At 43.6% G+C, this 21,769-nt stretch overlaps 1 protein-coding gene across 11 annotated transcripts in view; it reads right to left on the reverse strand.

The window, feature by feature from the left end:
* The window catches only part of LOC110520000 (intraflagellar transport protein 54), a 43,176-nt gene that overhangs the window by 10,167 nt on the left and 11,240 nt on the right, over positions 1-21,769 (reverse strand). Inside the window, exons 3-15 of one of the 11 annotated variants that reach the window (XM_036974207.2) lie at positions 16,151-16,312; positions 14,387-14,515; positions 12,797-13,207; positions 12,587-12,661; positions 8,871-8,894; positions 8,542-8,565; positions 8,309-8,387; positions 8,183-8,197; positions 7,906-7,990; positions 7,058-7,144; positions 6,650-6,770; positions 4,955-4,991; positions 4,479-4,555 (exon numbers count right to left, since the gene is read on the reverse strand). In XM_036974207.2, the coding sequence (XP_036830102.2) occupies positions 4,479-4,555; positions 4,955-4,991; positions 6,650-6,770; positions 7,058-7,144; positions 7,906-7,990; positions 8,183-8,197; positions 8,309-8,387; positions 8,542-8,565; positions 8,871-8,894; positions 12,587-12,661; positions 12,797-13,207; positions 14,387-14,515; positions 16,151-16,312 (1,326 nt within the window). Of the gene's footprint in view, positions 1-4,478; positions 4,556-4,954; positions 4,992-6,649; positions 6,771-7,057; positions 7,145-7,905; positions 7,991-8,182; positions 8,201-8,308; positions 8,388-8,541; positions 8,566-8,870; positions 9,587-12,586; positions 12,662-12,796; positions 13,208-14,386; positions 14,516-16,150; positions 16,313-21,769 lie in introns of those variants that run through there. The other 10 variants (XM_021596945.3, XM_090229575.1, XM_021596947.3 and 7 more) reach the window with 10 other exon arrangements.

Consider the following 21,769-nt stretch of genomic DNA (forward strand, 5'->3'; position numbering starts at 1 on the left):
TTATGGTATGGTATGACGTTTTGGCTTGGAGAGGTATTTTTTACCTGATCACAGACAGCTGTTGTGTTGTGCACTGAAGTCCACAAGCGAAGGGACAACGTAATAGGAGGAAAGCACGTAGATGTGATGTTTGTGTATGGCTGTTATGAAAGTGACCTGTGTGTGCGGGTAATAAGGGGTTCATTCCACCAATTATGTTGCAAAACATTTTTTAACAGAAGCAAACAGCACGAAATGGGGATGGACTACCGTTTTGCAACGTTTTGGACTAATGATTACACCCTAGATCATCGAGAAGCAGGCGAGAGTGTGCAAGGCGGTATTGAACGGGTCACTGTCAGTCACCTTGATTACTCCAATTTGTCTCTCGCCCTGTGCACCTACGTTAAAAACGTTCATTTGTAGGCTAGGTTGTAGCAACCTCATGATGGGTATAGGGCAAATTTGAGTATCATGTAGTGGCCTAAACCTATCGATGTTACATTGAACTGGGTGAATGGAATATGAAAGAGTCATCCGATATGCTGTAATAAGGCCATGCTCACACACAAAAAAAAGAGGAAATCGTAAAACGGCACCGACCGCCACTGGTGGAGACCCGAGCCAATGATCCTTCCTGGGAGCAGGTGGCACCCAGAGACAGCTGAGTGTTGAACATCAATTCCCTTTCTATCGGTCTTTCATGGTTTTTCCTAGGAGCCCCTAGTCAATCCATACAGGTCAGAGCGTGTCAGGGATATGTCATTAATAGCAATCTTGCTTTTCCTTGCAGGAGAAAGTTCCCTCTGGTTTCGCATTGTAAACGATGCGTTGCTGAGTATATCAATCCAAAACGTGCACTCTTGTGCCATAATGTTTTACTATGTCTTGTGGAAACTCTGATGAGCATCTAGTCTCATCCCGGCGACTAAGAGCAGGATCTAAACTCCTCACAGGCCTGCAGGGCAGGCTGCTGTGCTGCAATGTGGAATTCACCCGAAATCTCTGATGCCTAATTTGCCTAAAGGAGGGAACACATGCAAAACACATGATTTATGGAGCGGTAATAAGGAGCTGGTGAGAGGCGGTGGGAGAATAACTGTCAACAAAGTAAGGCTTTTAAAAAGAAGAATGGGTTGCCGGCGTGAAACCTGTTAAGAGACCTACCAACCTCTTGGGCGTCTTTAATTACATAATTCATTTACCCACCACTGGACCATTTCAGGGCAGAGTATTGGCTTCCAGACTGATGTAATAAGCCACTTCATCAACCTCAATTGTGGGTCAGCTGAAATGTCCGGCGACAAACATATAAACTGCACACCGCAACAGTGTAACAACGTTTCCGTGGTGAATGGCATGACACACTTAGGGTATATGACAAATTCAATTTCCAGTGTCGATCAGGTGAACGTACAGCATGTTTCCTCATATTTTCGGATCATTACTACGGCCCCAAATAGTGTCAACTGGATTTCCTCGTCTCGTCTTGTTTCCTTCATCCCCACGTTATTAAATATTATTATTTAATTTTTTACATTTTAACAGATGAACAAGTCTTCTGGCTCTCTCTGGCTTCTGCGATAGATTTCAAAACATAGTCGTGTTCAGAACAGAGCAGGCAAAGGAAAGGAGACGAGGAGTTGATGACGTCACTTTAGACCCATCCACCTCCTGGCTACTGGCTCTAAGTTGGAGACAATGCAGGCTACCCAAGGGCCCTGAATTGTGTCCCCAGAGAGGGTTTCAGAGGTAGGCCAAGGAGCTATGTATTACAGCATGATGATGATTAGTCCAGTTTTGTTCAGAGGTTAGCTATTTTTTTGGGGGGGGGGGGGGGGGAAGACAGACATCATCCAAATGTCCAGCCAGATCATAATAATAGCTAGGAGTCAGTGAGGTGAAGAGTGAGGCTAAGGGCGAGAGGGGTTACAGGATGTTAGGATCAGTGTGTAGCCCCCTGAGGGGGTCACAGCTGAGCCCCCTGCCCTGAACCCAGGGGTACAGGGGGAACCCCTACCTCTGAACAAGACTGGGGACAGGGAAAAGGGCTTGATTCAATTGTTTGACCAAGTGGGCTACACCACAAAGGTTGAAACTGCTAAGACCTCTAGCTTGTAAGGTTATGGGGTTTGACTCGATTGGTGTGATTGAAGCGACTTAAGAAAAATAGGACCTACTACGCCACGGTCTGCATTGGAGTCCAGTCTCAGAAAGGTATTTTTCAGAAACCTTTCCTCATTCCACTGGAATCTCAAAGTGCAGTTCTTGCAAGGGCAATATGGCTAATGGAATGCTGCAGGGTCATTTCATTTACGTTTCCACAAAAAAAGGTGAATGTTTACGAAGACACGGGCCTGGTGGGTATTGGACTATTTATTTTCCTGCCGATTCTGCCACAAGTATTCTGGCACTCCTCCTCCGTGACTCTAACTCAACCATCCATGTGTGCCACGGGGTTTATTTATACATTGTAAACTTTCATCAAGGCTAATTTGATGGGGTAAGAAAAGGGAGAGACAGTCCGAAAACATTGTGTGAAAACGCAGCTGCTACGAGGGCCCGATTCTGTCTAAATAAAAAGGCCTCAGAAGTATCTTAGAATAATATACAAGTGTTCTGAAAGGTCATGGGGAAGGTCGTACCTATAAACAGAGAAGAATTTGCTCTATGGTGCACTTTTTGTGTGGCGGGATACGGCAAAACGTTTGATAAAGCATTTAAGAAAGAATCACGTCCTGCTGTAATTCCAGACCCCACACCGGGGGATGGGGGAAGCTCAATGTTTACATGTTTTAACCCTCCATGTTCCTCCGTGATTACAAGAGAGCAATGTCTCTATTACACTGACCGTCAACCCTTTCATGTCAGGAAGGAAGCCATTATAGTCCTTCCTACAGCGGACGAGGCAAGGCCAGTAACGAGGGGGGTAGCACATAGCGTGGCTTGTACAAGTACACCTACCTTCCATTCAGACTGCAGAATGCCCCAGCAATACAGCCCCCCCCCAATTAGATGCCCTATAATAAGGGGCCTGGAATCCCAAAGCTCATTAAGTCAATTACGATAACCCTGTGGGCTGTGCTCAAGTTGAACCGGAAACTTATTTGGAAACCAAAGGGAAATCCAGTCTGATTATTTTGAAATTAAAACTACAAGGGGCGCGCAGTGAAATCTGACCTATTGGGGCGGGTGGGGGAGCCGTCCATCCGAAGGCAAGCTGGGAATGGGGGACTTCATCTGAGTTGCTATGAGCTAAATGTGCCTCGGAGCCGGAACAACGGATGGAGCCTGGCGCACGCCTTGCAGATAGGAGCACTCATTTTCCCCGCTCATCAGCAGCTGGCCAGGGACAGGCGACATTGTTGGGGAAGAGGGATGGGGTCAGGAAAAGGGGGGGGGGGGGGCTAGACAGAGCCTTTTAGCAGGCAACAGGCAAAAACCCAGCATCCATCAGAGTCGGGTGGTCAGCTGGGCAGGGAGCGGAGGGAGCAGCACGCTTGGGCAGAAAAGACCACCCAAAACAGGCAGCGTTGTACAACCCACACCGCTGGAGCATGAAAAGAGGCCTTCACACCGATTCCCTATCCAAATATTAACTGTGGGAGCCCTCTCTGGCCAATAAACACACTCGGGGGAACAGAAGAGGGGCAGCAATAATGGCGTTACATCAGACTGGAAGACATGTTCAGAGTAATGAAAAATCTATCAACTATGAAATGTGGAGACAACAGTTTATGGTTGAATCACAGGGAGAGGTAGGGAAGGAGGCCAAGGTAGAAAAGTGGGATATAGCATGGCCCCAAAAAAGGAAGATTTTTTTCTGAGGAAGACTTAAATCACACCAGAAAGGAAATGTAGTTAAGTTTAGTAAAATGATGCAGCTGGTGTAAAATCGGTGCAGCCGATTGAAATCTATTTTCCATTATAATGATCAAATGTATTCATTAGGCATGTGAACTAGACAGAAGAAAATAAAACATACATTCTCTCAAACTGGTTGTTGAGACATTGAGCTAGATAAGCCTAATTTGGATGCATTTTTTGCAACGCTTTCTGAGGCCAAAAACACTTACAAAACATAAAATGAGAAACAACCACATTAAATTACAACAAGAGGTGGAGATTTTTTGCTGACTTAATCTTCATTCTCGCTGATGTAATCAACCCGCATGATGCTGTTTTTCTAGCTCCACTGAGGAGATCAAAATGTTCAATGTTTTTTGCAATTTTGCAAACTTTGTCACTCCATTTGCAAGATTCTTTCTTTAGCTAATAGACTGTATGCTATGGGGTTTTGCAACCCACATGCGTAAGATACTGAATGTCGAGAAATAGCGGTGTGTGTACACTCCGTGAGAGGTAGTAAAATGTCTAGAATTGAGTCACGGGAGAGGAATGAGAGAGCCAAATACTTGGAACACAGTCGTTCGTTATGCTGTCATTGCATTGCCCTCTAGCGGAGATCAAGATCACTACATATGTAGGACACATTTTACCTGGTCTTGGGACTTTGGAGATGATGGTGATGTTTCAAAGTCTTTCTTGGTTTCAAGGATTTTTTTCACCAGCCCACCTGGGGATGAAAAAAGGTTCATTTGTTTTTTCAAAATGTTGGCCATGTTTAACCATCCTTAAAGTGGCAATCTGAGGTTCAAATAAGTGGGTAACCCTCCACTGTTTTGGTAAATAGCTGAGGAATGGGGCTTGAGAAATGTGACCACTCAAATTCATTGACAGAGGTAAAGATGCAAGGACTGACCATTCATGAGATCAAACTTGCAGTTTATTTATATGTTATATTTTTCAGGAATCAAATCGGTATATCAATATAAAAGTCTGAAAATGGATATAAACAACTGCAGACTGCTCCTTAAGATACAAACCCTGACCAAAGGTCTAGCAATTTGTACTAGAATTATAAGCACCTCCAGTGTCAAATGTGAGTGATTGTTTGGCTTGTAGGATTGCTCACCATGATTCTCATCGCCTTGGAGATCCACTGTTGGCTCCTGTGGAAGGACCAAATCGTGAAGAAACCATTAGAAAGAGACGCTGAATGACCAACACTGCTGCTGCCTTCTCTTGAACAGATACAGTGCAGTATATGCTCGTGGGAACAGCACAACCAAATGCAACCTGAATGACCTACAGTGCAGTCGGACAGTATTCAGACCCCTTTCCTTTTTACACATTTTGTTACGTTACAGCCTTATTCTAAAATGGATTAAATAAAACAAAATTCCTCATCAATCTACACGCAATACCCCATAATGACAAATAAAAAACAATTTAGAAATTTGTGCAAATGCATTAAAAAAAAAAGAAAACACACAAATACCATAAGTATTCAGACCCTTTGCTATGAGACCCGAAATTGAGCTCAGGTGCATCCTGTTTCCATTGATCATCCTTGAGATGCTTCTACAACTTGATTGGAGGTCACCTGTGGTAAATTCAATTGATTGGATTTGGAAAGGCACACACCTGTCTATATAAGGTCCCACAGTTGACAGTGCATGTCAGAGCAAAAACCAAGCCATGAGGTTGAAGGAATTGTCCGTAGAGCTCCAAGACAGATTGTGTTGAGGCACAGATCTGGGGAAGTGTACCAAAATATTTATGCAGCATTGAAGGTCCCTAAGAACACAGTGGCCTCAATCACTCTTAAAATGGAAGTTTGGAACCACCAAGACTCTTCCTAGAGCTGGCTGGCTGGCCAAACTGAGCAATCGAGGGGAGAAGGGCCTTGGTCAGGGAGGTGAACAAAAACCCAATGGTCACTCTGACAGAGCTCCAGAGTTCCTCTGTGGACATGGGAGACCTTTCCAGAAAAACAACCATCTCTGCAGCACTCCACCAATCAGTCCTTTATGGTAGTGGCCAGATGGAAGCCACTCCTCAGTAAAAGGCACAGCCCACTTGGAGTTTGCCAAAAGGCACCTAAAGATTCTCTGGTCTGATGAAACCAAGATTGATCTCGTCATGTCTGGAGGAAAACTGGCACCATTCCTACGGTGAAGTATGGTGGTGGGAGCATCTGTGGGGGATGTTTTTCAGTAGCAGGGACTGGGAGACTAGTCAGGATCGAGGGAGAAATGAACGGAGTAAAGTACAGAGAGATCCTTGATGAAAACCTGCTCCAGAGCACCCAGGACCTCAGACTGGGGCGAAGGATCACCTTCCAACAGGAAAATGACCCTAAGCACACAGCCAAGACAACGCAGGAGTGGCTTCGGGACAAGTCTCAATGTCCTTGAGTGGCCCAGCCAGAGCCCGGACTTGAACCCGATCGAACATCTCTGGAGAGAACTGAAAATAGCTGTGCAGCAACGCCCCCCATCCAACCTGACAGAGCTTGAGAGGATCTGTAGAGAAGACTGGGAGAAACTCCCCAAATGCACGTGTGCCAAGCTTGTAGCGTCATACCCATGAAGACTTGATGCTGTAATCGCTGCCGAAAGGTGCTTCAACAAAAGTACTGAGTAAATGTGATAGTTTTACATTACTTATAAATTAGCAACAAATTCTAAAAACCTGTTTGGATTTGTCATTATGGGGTAAAAACTATTTAATCCATTTTAGAATAAGGCTGTAGCGTAACAAAATGTGGAAAAAGTTAAGAGGACTGAATACTTTCCGAAGGTACTGTACGTATGTGCTCTCTCACCATCTCGGGCATGTCGGGGGGAAGAGGGGCGGCCTCCAACACCACAAACTGTTCATCTTCATCCTCAGAAAGCTTCTTCCCCTCCGTGATGACGGCCGCCGGGGGCTTGGCACTGGTCAGCCTTACACACACATACACACAATTTAGAGGAAGGAGGCTATGGCGCAAAGTACAACATTTTCTCAGCCTGGTTCCGTAGGTAAACACTGTGGAACGTAAGCAGATAGAAATGTCACAAATAGAGCTGATGTGACTCCTAAATCTACATGTCAGAGAGGCATGTTTGTTCTACGTCATATATTTAGAAAAGCTCCAAAATGCTGTGCACTGCTAAATACAGAGCTTCAATGCTGACTACTGTATAATTCATAGTGGCACAGGAAGTAAAAAAGTATGAGGGGAAGTCACCTTTCAGCTGTGGTCACGTCAGTGTAGCTCTCCTGCCTCTTGACCCGAGGAGGGGCGGGCCGGGCGCTGCTGGGCCGAGGTATCCTCCTGTTGGGGAGATAAGACGGTCCACACTAATGATCAGCCAGCCAGTAAAGCAACTCTATCACCAATAGCCTCATTTACAGTGCTTCTCAAAACTGATCCCGGGGACCCGCTATGTACGCGATATTCTTCACCAATAGTCATCTGTTTGGATGGTTAAAGACAACCATTTAACCAAGAGACACTGAGAATCATATCTTCAAATAATCACAAATATTCAAAGAACGGTAGACAGGAACAGGACAGGGTACAAAGTTACTGTATTTAGTTGGAATAATAAAATAAAATAGACCAGAGTCTAATGGCTGTATTTGGTTGTAGTGAGAACCCGAACATACAGAGGTTCCCAGGACTAGAGTTGAGAAACCCTGCTGCTCTACTGGCCCTCAACAGTCGACAACACTCACTCCCATTCAGTCAGTCAGTTATTCCACCATGGGACAGTCACGCGTTTGACGTTACACTGAGAAAATTATAAGTGGGGACTAGCGGAGCAATTTGTTGTTGATCAAGGAGAAAGTGGAGGATTTGCGTCAGTGAATGGAGAGCTGTAGCATGCAAACGCACATTGCTGCATGTTACACAACTTTTTCGGGCACACAGAGGAAATGGGCAGAAAGACGGTTCAAAGTTGTGAGGTTACGGGAGAGACCGTTTCCATTGTTGCTGAATGTGCAAATCGAGCAGTGCCCTCAAACCCTGCTAATTTGCTTAGTAAGCTGTTGACACACACACACACACACACACACACACACAGTACAGACCTGTGGGCCATGTGGGCTGGCACTGCGTCTGTGGCATCTCCGTTCTCCAGTGGAACCGGCCTCTGTGCCAACGGAGTGTCTCCATCTACAACATGATGCTGACATGAGAACACCCCTTCTAACACGTTTTATTGGAACAGCCGATGAACTTGATGGCAAGAACTAGAAATACTGACGGCTAGGGCTTTTAGAACAGAGACGTATAGAAATGTCCACCTGGACTACTAAATGGGGGAAAAAACTCCAGCACCGTTGGTGCAGTGAGAAAAATACTCACCTTCACTGTCAAACTCTTCTGGAAAAGAGGAAACAGAACAATTATTTGTATCTATTCATATTATGGTGTAAAAAGAAGAATGACTTTAGCGAAAGGCCGGAGGGGTTGAGGGGTGCTTGGGGTTACCTTGTTGGGCTCCTGCTTTGGGCCAGCGCCTCTGCCCCTTGGCAGATGAAGGCCGAGGTATTCTGGCTGGACTGTCAGACTGAGGAGAGGAGATGGGAGGGGAAGATGACTGGGTAAGTGTGTCCCCTTTCGGATGGAGAGCATGCGTACACACTTATAAACATACACACATGCAGGGTCATTCGTAGGAAAAGGAGAACACAGGCAGCCCCTCTTTAAAAATAAGAGGTTACCTGCTTGTATGTGACTTCCGCTGTCTACAAACAGAGAAAGACAGCGTTGAGTAAATATCTGAATGCAGACCTATGTCCAAACCTTCCACCGAGGGGGGCTACAAAGCAAGTAAAACAGTAGGAAAACCAAGCTGCTATGATTATTATATTTTTTTCCTAGAGCATGGAATGACAAGTTACGCTAAGACAGCCAAACAAACTACTGAAGATGCTCACAGCGCTATGTTAAAGTAGGTGAACCTATATCAGGCAGCCATGCTGCACTAGCGAGTTCTACACAGTTCTGAATCTACTAAATAGCTCTAGCGATAGAGGCAAAGGAAGGATACCTCTTCAGATGCATCTTCAATAGGCTTCGGTGGATAATTCCAGCGGTAGCACAGAAGCACAGAATGAACCATTAGCACACTAATAGCAGCATAGAAATAGACTATATTAGCCAGTCTAATATGTTATATTGGCCCACTTTTCTATTTCTATGGATGGCACCCTAGTCCTAACCTATGACCATGTGGTACTACATGGGTTCCATCTAAGCTAAGTCAAATCTGTGCCACACAACTAAAGCATATTCAACATCAGCTCATGGACGTAGCAGTAGCCTATATCAGTCTCAGAAACAACAGCAGTCTTATGACCACCTAAAATATGTGCCATGGTTCGTCTTACCAAGTATAAATTAAGTTTCTATTTTTTTTTTTATAGCAAATATAGGCTAGCATAGACAAATAATGATGAAATTCTACTGAAATGCTGGAGTTGAAAACGGAAGATAAAGCAATAGACTGGAAACTCTCACAAACCAAGCGTGTGCTAAATATAACTCATCTCTCAATGAATGCAGAGCGCTGCAGATGACAGCTGTCTTGGTCAAAGTTGCAGAAAAAAACCTGAATGTGTTCTATCCTAGCAACAAGCAAGGAGTAAGAGCCCTTGAAGTGAAATGAAGCGAGCGAGCAAATTAGCATCTATGCTAACACAAATGCATTCAGAGCAACTACATTACTATTAGGCATGTAGCTACCTCCTGTTCATCATCTTCAGCCTTGGGGTTGAAGGTGAGAGTACAAATGCATTAAGGCCATGACACACACACGGTGATGGGGCAAGATTATAAATGGGAGCATAAACAAGGAATTGACATAAGGGTCGTTGCTAAGGCCAAAACAAAGTGAACAAATTATTATTCTAAAATGAAAGTAAAAACATATAGTTGCAATAAACTATGTCTAAACAATTCAAAGTGTTGTGGCCACCTTTGATTGAATTTTTTTTATCAAACTTAATTAACCATTTCATTCATTGAATGTGTCCTTAGTTTACTTGCGTATTAAGCCGTTGCTTGCCTCATGCTTCATTTTTACATTTTGTTTAAAACACCTTTTATTCCCCCTTTATCAATTGGCGTCACTCCATAGGACATTATATCACAGCGATGGACAATATACAACAGGCAGTCAAATTAACTGAAAGGTCGCTAGTTCGAATCCCTGAGCCGACTTGGTGAACAAGCTGCTTGAGCAAGGCACTTAACCCCAATTGCTCCTGTAAGTCACTCTGGATGAGATAATAAATGACTCAAATGTATAAAAATATATATATATAAAAAAAATTGACTCCTGTAGTTATTTTTCATCACTACCTCCCAGGGTCAGGAATGGGTCATTTGCACACCTAGTGCCTTCCGTGGATGTGGTAGCCGTTTCTTAGGCTCCCTACCCAGAATCAAACCCTGTTTCCAACATTACCCGTGGTCACCATTGTACGCACAGAAAGTACCATTGAAAGCTGACAGGGCAGACATTTGAATTACATGTCAGTACGTCACCAGTCGAGGCTATAAACTCACCAAAAGCGTCTGTGGTGCCTGAGAGTAGCCAACATTGATGTTGGGTCTGACCCATGCGCACCGAGGGGGAGGCCCTGACAGCTGATGCAGTGGGAGCCATAGGAGCCGAGGCACGGCTTGATAGGTGTTCCGTTTGAGGGTTTTTGGAGTATACCGTACAATGGAGCCAATGACAGGGTTTGAAAAACACAACGTATCTCTGATGTTGGCAGGTAATAGGGTGACCCCCGTTCCAGACATCACTGCACTGGCGTGCCATGCCCCGCGCCGGAGAACCATCACCGGAAAACCATCGGAGGAAAACTGAGACACTCAGAGTAAGACCGACTGGGGCGTATAGGAGGCAGGGTGAATAGTCTTCAAAAAGAGGCTCTGCCAATGGGGGCCCTCCCAGGGGTACTACATATGCCAATCGGTCAGTGGGAGTGAAAATGATTTGACAGAGAGGGATCAAGAGGATGGATGGTCTTATGCAGGGAGTGAAAACCAGGACTTTGAGGCACCACAGCCAGTCCCTAATATGGGCCTGCACCATCACTAGGGCCAGGTAAAATAACCAGACCCTGCCCAGACGGCAGAGAGAGACACAGAGGTTGCCTGAGCAAAGGTCAACTGCAGGGTGTGAGAAACCAGACGTGGGAGAATGAAAATGTAAATATTGCACTCAGAACCACTTAAAATGATCAACATTTATACAGGATAAGTCTAATACAAATAGGTGTTATTTGATGAGAAATACATCTCAAAAAGGCAATTACAGAAGTTTATTAATAGGTTATGTCCCCCTGGGTGACAGCTATTTCCTCTGGTGTGTCACCATCTTCAAGTCACACCAAGGGAAAAAAGTTGTCACGCCTGTGGAAATCTCAGGCTGGATTGGCTTTATTGTTAACAGTAAGCTTACCATTTGATTTCACCACACATATTTTCATTGCTATTTATACTTCGAATTAATTATTATTTTCAATTATATATTCAAAGGACTAAGGAATTTGCCCCTTTTTATGGTAATGGCAGAAAAGTGCAATATTTGATAAATATTTTTGATAAAGCTCACAATCTGTCCAGAACAGGTGCTCCAGCAATGTCTTCCGTTCTTTCTCATTGTAAGAGAACCCTCCCCTGCGCAATGGTGACCAAATGCTGGGTCGTTCTTTAATCAGAATAATGTGTCACACCATGTGGACATAGATTTTGAGATCAAAATGTAATCAATCAGAACTATTTTGAAATGTCATGGACTTTGGGACTACGGTTTCCGGAAATAGATTTACACTCCATGACCAAAAGTATGTGGACTCCTGCATGTCGAACATCTCATTCCAAAATCATGGGCTTAAATATGGAGTTGGTCCCAAACGTGTCACAATTTTAACCAATTTATATTTGAAATACATTTTTTTTAAATAAAATTCTAAAGGCCATCACGTCAGGAGGCCAAAGTTCATGTTCACTTGACTGAAAATATAAATGAGCTATTTACACACAGAAGTGCCATATTTCCTTTCACCTACACATAGTGGAGGAATCAGAAAGATAAGTACAGGAATCTATTTTATTTGGGTCGTCATTAGTAAAAAAGTTCTCATAGCTGGGATAACTTGCATAAATGGCATAAATTGTGTCTTTCACTTAAACAATGGTGAGGAATCGGAAAGATCGGTTTTAGGCTACTATAATTCTTTGTAGTTTGGTTGTTTTTTATCACCTGCCCAATGGGGCAAACTCAGAGCATGCTCAACTTGCAGGAATGCTTAGTTCACTTGCCCCAGGTAATAAGGTGAACCCTTAAAATCAATCCCTTATCAACACTCTTCTACATACTGCAAGTCTTAACCTTAATATCCTCCATTAATATAATGAAAAATCAGACATTTTTAAATGTCATGGGTTGACATCACACATTCATATGCTATTGCAACTGCCAAACTGTAAAAACGTTATTTATGTTGTTGTGTTTTGCTCGTCTTCAATGAGACTTGTTGCTATGTACTGTACGATGTTAACGAATGACCAGTCACTTTCATAATGTACTGATTATATTCATTTCCCAAACTAGACTTAACATGAACATGTGGCAAAAATACAACCATGGAAAGGACTGGCATGAGAAATGTAGGCATTGGTTGAATTTGACTGACAATAGTAGATACTGCTCATTGGAGAGAAAGTGGGTTGGAGTCATTTAAAGCTTACCGCTGGTTCAGGTTTGGCAGTTTTACTGGGCTCCTCTTGATGTGGTCTGTGTTTTGTGTCCTCTGACACTCTGGCCTAAACACACACACACACACACACACACACACACACACACACACACACTTCAGGATCTCATAGAAGCATCGTTGCGGCCACTGTTATATTGAGGACCATTTGGCACAAAGCCACAGAATGACAGACATACTCTACCTTTTTGTCACCCTTCTCTGGCACTTTGGTTTTCTCCTCCCCCTGTTTGTGTCTGAGCTCTCTCTCCTTCTCTCGCCGTTTATCCCGGTCTAAATCTTTCTCCTTATCCCTCTCTCGATCTCTCCCTCTGTGCGACTCCTTGTCTTTGCTCTTTTCCCTGTCTCTGTCCCTCTCACTCTCCTTGACTCGTTCTCGGTCTTTCTCTTTTTCATTGTCTTTGTCCCACTCTCGGTCCCGGCTCTTGTCCTTGCCACGGTCTTTGGTACGGTCTCGATCGCGGCTCTTTTTTGACCTTTCTCTCTCGCGGTGGCGCTCCTTTTCCTTGTCGCCCCGTCTGCCCTCTTGCTCTTTGGGCAGGTCTGGGTCCTTCTGCTCCCATTCCCCGGCGCTGTGCTCTCGGATCGCCTTCTCCTGGAGAAACACACACATATATAGCAAAGCATATACACACACACACAAAAGCGTACATACACACAGATACATTAAATGTGACCATAGGGACACCCTCAAAACACAGTGGCACCAGGCAAACATTAGCCCTGTATGACAAACCTTTACGTTAGGAGGTTGAAGTTACATGCAGAACAATAATTGAATTTAAAAAAAATTAAATGATGTTGACTGATTTCTAGAATTTCACTAAGCTAATGTACACTCCCCTACGTACAGTGAAGGTAAAATGTTACATGTGGCTCTCTCTACACGCCAGCATTTTGGATTTGAGATCAAACGTTTCATATGAGGCAACACTACAGAATGTCACCTTTTATTTGAGGTTATTTTCACGAAAGTGCTTTGTCATAAGTGTTTGGACAAATTCACTTAAAGTGTATTTGGTCCCAAATTCCTAGCACCCAGTACATCAAGCTTGTGATTACTAACTCGCCCAATAGTAACTGAATGGTGAATGATGACTGGAGTAACTTTCTTTAAGTGAGCAGATAAGAGGTTTCTGAACACTTCTAAATTAATCCTGATAATGCCATGATTAAGAAAAACCATGAATAATGATGAGTGAGATACCATTCAGAGGCTACAATAAAACATTATTACCAATGAAATGGGGAGTCAAGCGTTTTTTGTGGGGTATGATCATCATTATTCAAAACAACCAAAACAAACTGGAAATGCATCCAACGAGTTCGTAGTCACAAGCTTGATGTAGTCATTGCGTGCTATGAATATGGGACCAAACACTACACTTTTGACTACTTTAATACACAAGTGAATTTGTCCAAATACCTATGACCTCTTCAAATGGAGGGGACTATATACATGAAGTGCTTTCATTTCTAAAACAGTAACACCGATATCTATGGAAATACTTAAATCCAAAATGATGGAGTAGAGAGCAAAAAATAAAATCTTTGCTTCACTGTCCCAATAAAGTCTGATGGGAATATATCCTGTCCAGTCTGAATTGTGTGTGTCTGGGCCGTATTCGTAAAGCATCTCAGAGTAGTATCGCTTATCTAGGACCAGTTTAGCCTTTGAGATCATAATTAATAAGATTATATGGACAGGTTGGGACCTGATACTATATCAGCATTTCACTTCGAGAGGCTTTGTGGATGGAGCCCCTGGTCTCACCACTTGGTCTCGTTGGCGCTCTCGTCCCTCCCTGTTCTCCTTGTCCTGGGACCGGGAGGAGCTGGCCTTCCCCTTGGGGTCCAGCTTGTCCCCGGCCAGCACCCGCTTCACCGCCTCCTCACTGGACAGCTGGGGACGACATGACACAGGGGACAGATGTGATTGTCAACTCACTTTCAAATCAATTTATCACATGCGCCAAATACAACAGGTGTAGACGATACCGTGAAATTCTTGCTTACGAGCCTTACCCAGTGATGCAGAGTAAAAAAAATAGTAACACAAATTGTAAGCTATATACAGAGATTACCAGTACCAGACCAACATGCGGTATTTGAGGTAGATACAGTATGTACATAAAAGGCATCCACTTCTGCCCTCAGAACAGCCTCAATTCATTGGGGCATGGACTCTACAAGGTGTCGAAAGCGTTCCACACAGATGTTGGCCCATGTTGACTCCAATGCATCATTGCAGTTCTTGACACCGGTGAGCCTGGCATCTACTACCATACCCTGTTCAAAGGTTCTTGAATATTTTATCTTGCCCATTCACCCTTTGGATGGCACACATACACAAGCCATGTCTCAAGTCTTAAAAATCCTTCTTTAACCTGTCTCCTCCCCTTCATCTACACAGATTGAAGTGGATATAACAAGTGACATTAATAAGGGATTATAGCTTTCACCTGGTCAGACTCATGGAAAGAGGTATTCCTAATGTTTTGTACACTCAGTGTATATAGTGTGTATAGACTTGAGTATGCATAGAGTCAGTGCAAGATAGGGTCAACGCAGATAGTCCTTTCTACCATATCTATATCTTTAACTTTGTTTATTGGGATTAAACATTTTTCAAAGTAATTCATTGTAGAAGGAGTGCACATCACTATCACACATCAATCGTTGAGTAGAATTACCTGCCCATCTGTCTGTTCATAATGAATTGAATTCATTTTATTAGAAATGTCTAACATAGTTGCCGCAGCCATTCGAGTACAACGATACATCAATTATAGAGGATTAAAAACACAATCAAGTCTAAATGTTTTCCCATTGTGGTCCTTGTTATAATTAAATGTTGTGCTAGCTAGCTAGTTTACATTCATGTGAACAGTTGTCATGATGAGACCCTTTGGGAGGCATGGCAAAGATCCCCTGAGCTCGAAGCCCTTTATTCGAACTGGCTGTCTTCAGGGTCCAATTAAAATGTGCTAGACTGTAATTGATCCTCTTCAGATTTCACCCACAAGCATCATTAGTGTGTGTAAACATGCATGGCCTCATCTGGAGCATTTGGTTTGTGTGTTGATAGGTGACAGCCACTGAAACATATGCTCATAATGTTTGCAGCAAGAGCTACCTTTTCACTTTTCTTTGCGGCTGTGGCTATGTAAAATATTTTATTTCTTGGCAACTTTGGATGTTGTGGACTGAAGATTGCGCTACAATTGTACACAAACGTGTCTGCATGTGTATGACAATCTGGACAGAGTGCGCGTCTGTCTGTCTGTCTGTCTGTCTGTGAGGGTGTATGTCGTGTAGTTACAGGCGTGTGCATGTGAAACAGATGCCAATGTACAGTTTAAATTCCTCCACTGTCCCTGTCCCCATACCGTGCTCGAACCGTGCTCACCCTCTGCGTCGCGACCACCCTCCTTGACAACGTGTGAACCAACTGAGCTATACAAAAGTTACCAATTTGTAACTCCGGTACACATGTACTCCGTTACACATGTACATGGGTCTTTCCAAGCAAACAGACCTTGTTGAGGCAGCACTTGGCGATGGCCTGTAGCAGCTCGTTGGTCCTCTCAGGCTCATGGCCGGCTACAATGCGCGCTGGCTTGACCGAGAGGGGCTCGCCGTTCACCAGCATCACCACATCTAGGGCCTTCTGCAGGAACGCTATCTTAGCGTCCTTATCCTGCAGGAGAGAGGAAGGATGAGAGGGATTGAAAGAAAGAGTGAGAACAACGGCTTTAGGAAGACCGTCTAATGGGAATGTTTTTGTTTTTTCCCTCTGAGGTTAGCATAACAAAACTGCTTCGACCGGTTTCTTTGCATCGGTTTTCTTGAGTGGATCCTCCATTAATATCAGAGTACACATGACCACTGGAGAGTTTATGCAGACATGCTTGTGTGAAACCCCTCTTCACCATGTGCACTTGAGGGAATTCTCAACATTGTATAGTTACGTGCCAACGCACAAATGGAACTGAGGGTGTTGCGCTGCACAGACCATTCCAAAACAGTGTCCTCATCTGTTATCCATTTCCAGATAAGCACAGTTGAGACCACAACCTAAGCTCCATGCCAACAGTGTAACATTAAGCTGGCCACTAACTTAACGTATAACAAGCTCTAAATCCATTCAGCCCCTGAGCTCTCCAGGCCCTGTATTTCACAACACAGCTGATATTCAGGCCTGAAAGAAAAGAGCGGTGAACGGGCCACAGCCAAGAGTACAGTCGCACCCCTAAAAACAAAACAATTGTCACAAGAAATTAGCTCCCTGGAATACAGAAAATACCAGAGCCCTGAAGAAAACTGGAAAGACGCTCCACCAAACGAAGTCTTCAAACTAGCTTGGAAAGACAGCACCGTGTAATATCGAAGAGCCCTCACGGCTGGTCAATCATCCTATTATTCCAAACTAATTGAGGAGAATAAGAACAATCTGTTAATGTATTTTTGACAGTGTCGCAAAGCTAACTAAAATGCAGCATTCCCCAAGAGAGGGTGGCTTTCACTTCAGCAGTGATGAATTCACAAACTTCTTCGACGAAAAGATCATGATCATTAGAAAGCAAATTACGGACTCTTTAAATCTGCGTATTTCTCCAAAGCTCAGTTGTCCTGAGTCTGCGCATAACTGCCAGGACCTAGGATCAACAGAGACTATCAATTTTCTCAATCCTGTCTCTCTTAACATATTCATAACCCTAAAAGCTGCATACTGGACCTTATTCCAACTAAACTACTGAAAGAGCTGCTTCCTGTGCTTGGCCCTCATATGTCGAACGTAAATGACTCCCTATCCTCTGTATGTGTACCTAACTCACTAAAAGTGGCAGTAATAAAGCCTGTCATTAAAAAGCCATACCTTTGACCTTGAAAATGTCAAAAAAAGAACTCCTATTCCTCTCAATTGTTTTTTGAAAAAGCTGTTGGGCAGCAACTCATTGCCTTCCAGAAGACACATAATGTATATGAAATGCTTCAGTCTGGTTTTAGACCCCATCATAGCACTGGGACTGCACTCGTGAATGTTGTAAAATACCTTAATGGTGTCAGACCACGGGTCTGCATCTGTCCCCGTGCTCCAAGACCTTAGTGCTGTTTTTGACACCATCAATCACCATATTCTTTTGGAGAGACTGGTAATACGGTCAATACGGACAAGTTCTTGCCTGGTTTAGATCTTATCTGACGGAAAGATATCAGTTTCTCTGTGGATGGTTTGTTCTCTGACAATTCAATTGTAAGTTTCAGTGTTCCTCATGGTTCTGTTTTAAGACCACTATTGTTTTCAATATATATTTGACCTCTTGGTGATGTCATTCCGAAACACAATGTCAACTTTCACTGCTATACTGACAACACACAGCTGTACATTTCGATGAAACCCCAAAATCGCCTACCCCGGAAGCCTGTTATGTTAAGGTCCTCTGCATTACTCTGGATCCTGATCTCTCTTTTGACGAACATATCAAGAATTTTTCAAGGACAGCTTTTTTACATCTCGTAACATTGCAAAAATCTGAAACTTTGTGTCAAAAAAATTGGCAGAAAAGCAAATCCATCTTTTGTCACTTCCAGACTAGACTACTGCAATCCTCTACTTTCGGGCTACCTGGATAAAGCACTAAATAAACTTCAGTTAGTGCTAAACACAGCTGCCAGAATCTTGACTAAAACCAATGCTCCAGTGCCAGCCTCTCTACACTGGCTTCCTGTTAAGGCCCAACCTTTAAGTCTTTATTGAAGAGTCATCTCTTCAGTATGTGCTATGACTGAGTGTAGTCTGGCCCAGGGGTGTGAAGGTGAACGGCAAGGCACTGGAGCAACGAACTGCCCTTGATGTCTCTGCCTGGCCGGCGCCCCTCCATCCAATGGGATTCTCTGCTTCTGACCCTATTACGGGGGCTGAGTCACTGGCTTACTAGTGCTCTTCCATGCCGTCCCTAGGAGGGGTGCGCCACATGAGTGGATTGAGCCCACGTGATTTCCTGTTCGGTTTTGCGTCCCCTCTGGCTCTTGCAGTGTAGGAGATCTTCATGGGCTATACTCAGCCTGGTCTAAGGGTAATAAGTTGGTGGTTGATGATATCCCTCTAGTGTTCTGGGGGCTGTGCTTTGGCAAAGTGGGTGGGGTTATATCCTGTTTTTTTCTGAGACAAGTCAGTGGGGCCAGAATATAATATTAGAACAATTAATTGGCCTAGACTACAAAAGTAACATGTTTAACACATATGAATAGTACATAAACTCAGTGACAAAATCATTTTGATCTGATTATTTATTTATTTATAATATATTATTTATTATTAAAATGTCACTTTCAAAAAGTATCAAAAAGAAAGGGATAATGAAAATCGAAGTTTCAGAGAAGAATGTACAGAGATGTGTTCTTTTCCCAATGCCAAGCCAGTGAGTCTTATTTGTAATTAAAATATCGTTGTTGGCAAACTTTTACTGGTATTCCCGCCCCATATACAGTGGGGCAAAAAAGTATTTAGTCAGCCACCAATTGTGCAAGTTCTCCCACTTAAAAAGATGAGAGAGGCCTGTAATTTTCATCATAGGTACACTTCAACTATGACAGACAAAATTAGAAAAAAAATAACTTGCAGCATTGTCACAGAGGTGATGGAAGATTTCATCAAGCAGCTGAGGGACAATTTATCCAACAGATTTGAAGACTTAAGCATGCCCAAGGATATCATTGCGTTTGTATGTGATCCTCTCACAGTCTTCCCAGGTGGAGAATACTTCTCCCTTGCTAAGAAAACTACAAACCTCGCTGGATGAGGCCGCAATTCAAACTGAGCTGATTCCAGACATCGAGCCAAACCAGGGCTGCGCTCAGGAGTGCCGAGTCCCTGTGTGCGTTGTGGGTGGCATGCTCAGAGGAATACAGCACAATAAAGAAACTGGCATTTTATGTGCTAACAATGTTTGGATCGACTTACACCTGCGAGTCCTCATTTCCCTCTATGAACGCAATATAGACTCATGACAGGAACCGGCTTTCACATAAGTCAATCGAGGACTGCCTGCACATCAAAATCACATCCATCCATCAAACCCGACATCCACAAGATTGTGTCAGAGGGGAAATGCAATTCTTCTCATTGAATAAGTAACTTAGCGGCCGATATGACTGTATTTGGTCAATTCTAATACTACTGTGAGAGGTTATCCAGGGATATTGACATCTCAAGCTGACAGTATGTTCCGTTTTTTCTGTCGTTACAAGAGCAGGCTATCCCGACGCAGACAGACTTTTTTTCTTTAAATACTTGTTTTATGTAGGATGCAACATTTTTTGATCAGTTGCAATTGTAAGTAGGCTTAATTTAAATTTAAAAATCCTACTTCTACTAGGCCTCATAGCCTACCTCAGCCAGTTAAGTTAGATAGGTCTAGGCTCCGAAGAAATAGACTGTAATTAAGCCCTCTTGTTGTTTGTAAAGTCAAATTCAAATAAAGCTTATTGGTGAAATTAAATTGCTAGACTGGTGTAGGTTCTCCATCTGTTGGTTTTTGGACAAGGACATCCCGGCAGCCAAACCCTCCCCTAACCCGGACGACGCTGGGCCAATTGTGCATTGCCTCATGGGTCTCCCGGTGGCGGCCGGTACGGGTATCGAACCAGCATCTGTAGCGACGCAGAGAATGGTTTTGACTGTTAGGACTTGCAGGAGGAACGGAAAACTGTGTGTCAATTCGTAAACCATGTGCCATGGAATCGCTTCCCAACTTTTTCCTCGTCATTTTATTAAGGAAAGCAGAAAGATGTCAATGAAGAAATACTGTACTGCTGTTTTGAGTTACAAATGCAACACTTTAAAGTACCTAAGCATCGAATACATTGCAAGTTGGGGATTTTCACACCTACAGTAGCCGGGCTATAAAGAGTCTATTGTCCTGCTAATAGGGTTACACCTGCTACAGTACACTTGTTTTTCACAAGTGTTTGAAAACCTGCTTTCAAAATGCCTCCAGCTGTCCATTACTACTGTAAATAAAAACACATCATGTGTATTCTTTATTGTAACCACAATAGCAACAAATCATTTGTATCTACCTTTCCAATTACTTTTAAAGTTTGTGATTTACAAATGTGCGCTTTTCATGTCCTTTTTCGTTAAATCCAGTTCGGATTCAAGTATAACTTTTGACTGAAGCCTTTGGTGAGAGGTCTAATGCTTTAATATTGAATCATTTCTGCCCTCCGAATTCATATACAAGGGACATTTTCCACGCCATTAACATTGTTTTAGTTTGAACGTGCAGACTGGCTCTAAGAACAGTGGGAATGTTTTCCTAGTCAGCGCCATTATTAGTGCAATGCCCCTTAAAGTGCCCCTCTGTGCTACCCGGTGGGGCAGGGTGTGGGTTCACCCCCTTCCTCCTCCTCCCTTCCCCATGGGCTAGGTCCGTCTTCTGTGCGCTGCTCTGCGGCCCGTCCCCTCGTGCCTTGAACCTCGCACGCTCACCACTGTGAGTGGATAAAGCTGGAGAACTGCAAGGCAACCCCATTGTTTGCCACTCGGGAGCCATGACAAATGGTAATCTATGAATGTTTGAACATCTTTAAGAACAATCTGGCCTTAACGGCCATGTACTCTTATAATCTCCATCTGGCACAGCAGCAAGAGGCCTGGCCACCCCTCAGAGCCTCTCTGGGTTCCTTCCTAGGTTCCTGCCTTTCTAGGGAGTTTTTCCTAGCCACCCACCATGCTACATCTGCATTGCATGCTGTTTGGGGTTTTAGCCTGGGTTTCTGTATAGCACTTTTATTTTACCTTTATTTAACTAGGCAAGTCAGTTAAAAAACAAATTCTTATTTTCAATGACGGTCTAGGAACAGTGGGTTAACTGCCTTGCTCAGGGGCAGAACGACAGATCGGGGGTTTGAACTTGCAACCTTCCGGTTACTAGTCCAACACTAACCACTAGGCTACCCTGCCGCCCCAAATGTCACTTTGTGACATCTGCCCATGTAAAAAGGGCTTTATAAATAAAGGTGATTGATTGATAGGTGTCCCTTTCAGGTGCTGCCGGCCAATTACAGGCTTTGTGTGTGTCCCCTTTCATTATGCATGCTGCTAGGTAAATTTAAACTTTTTAACAGCACCAGGTTTGATTAGAATGAA

Source organism: Oncorhynchus mykiss, chromosome 3, assembly GCF_057628025.1.
Source record: "Oncorhynchus mykiss isolate SJ-2025 chromosome 3, ASM5762802v1, whole genome shotgun sequence".
Taxonomy (NCBI): domain Eukaryota; kingdom Metazoa; phylum Chordata; class Actinopteri; order Salmoniformes; family Salmonidae; genus Oncorhynchus; species Oncorhynchus mykiss.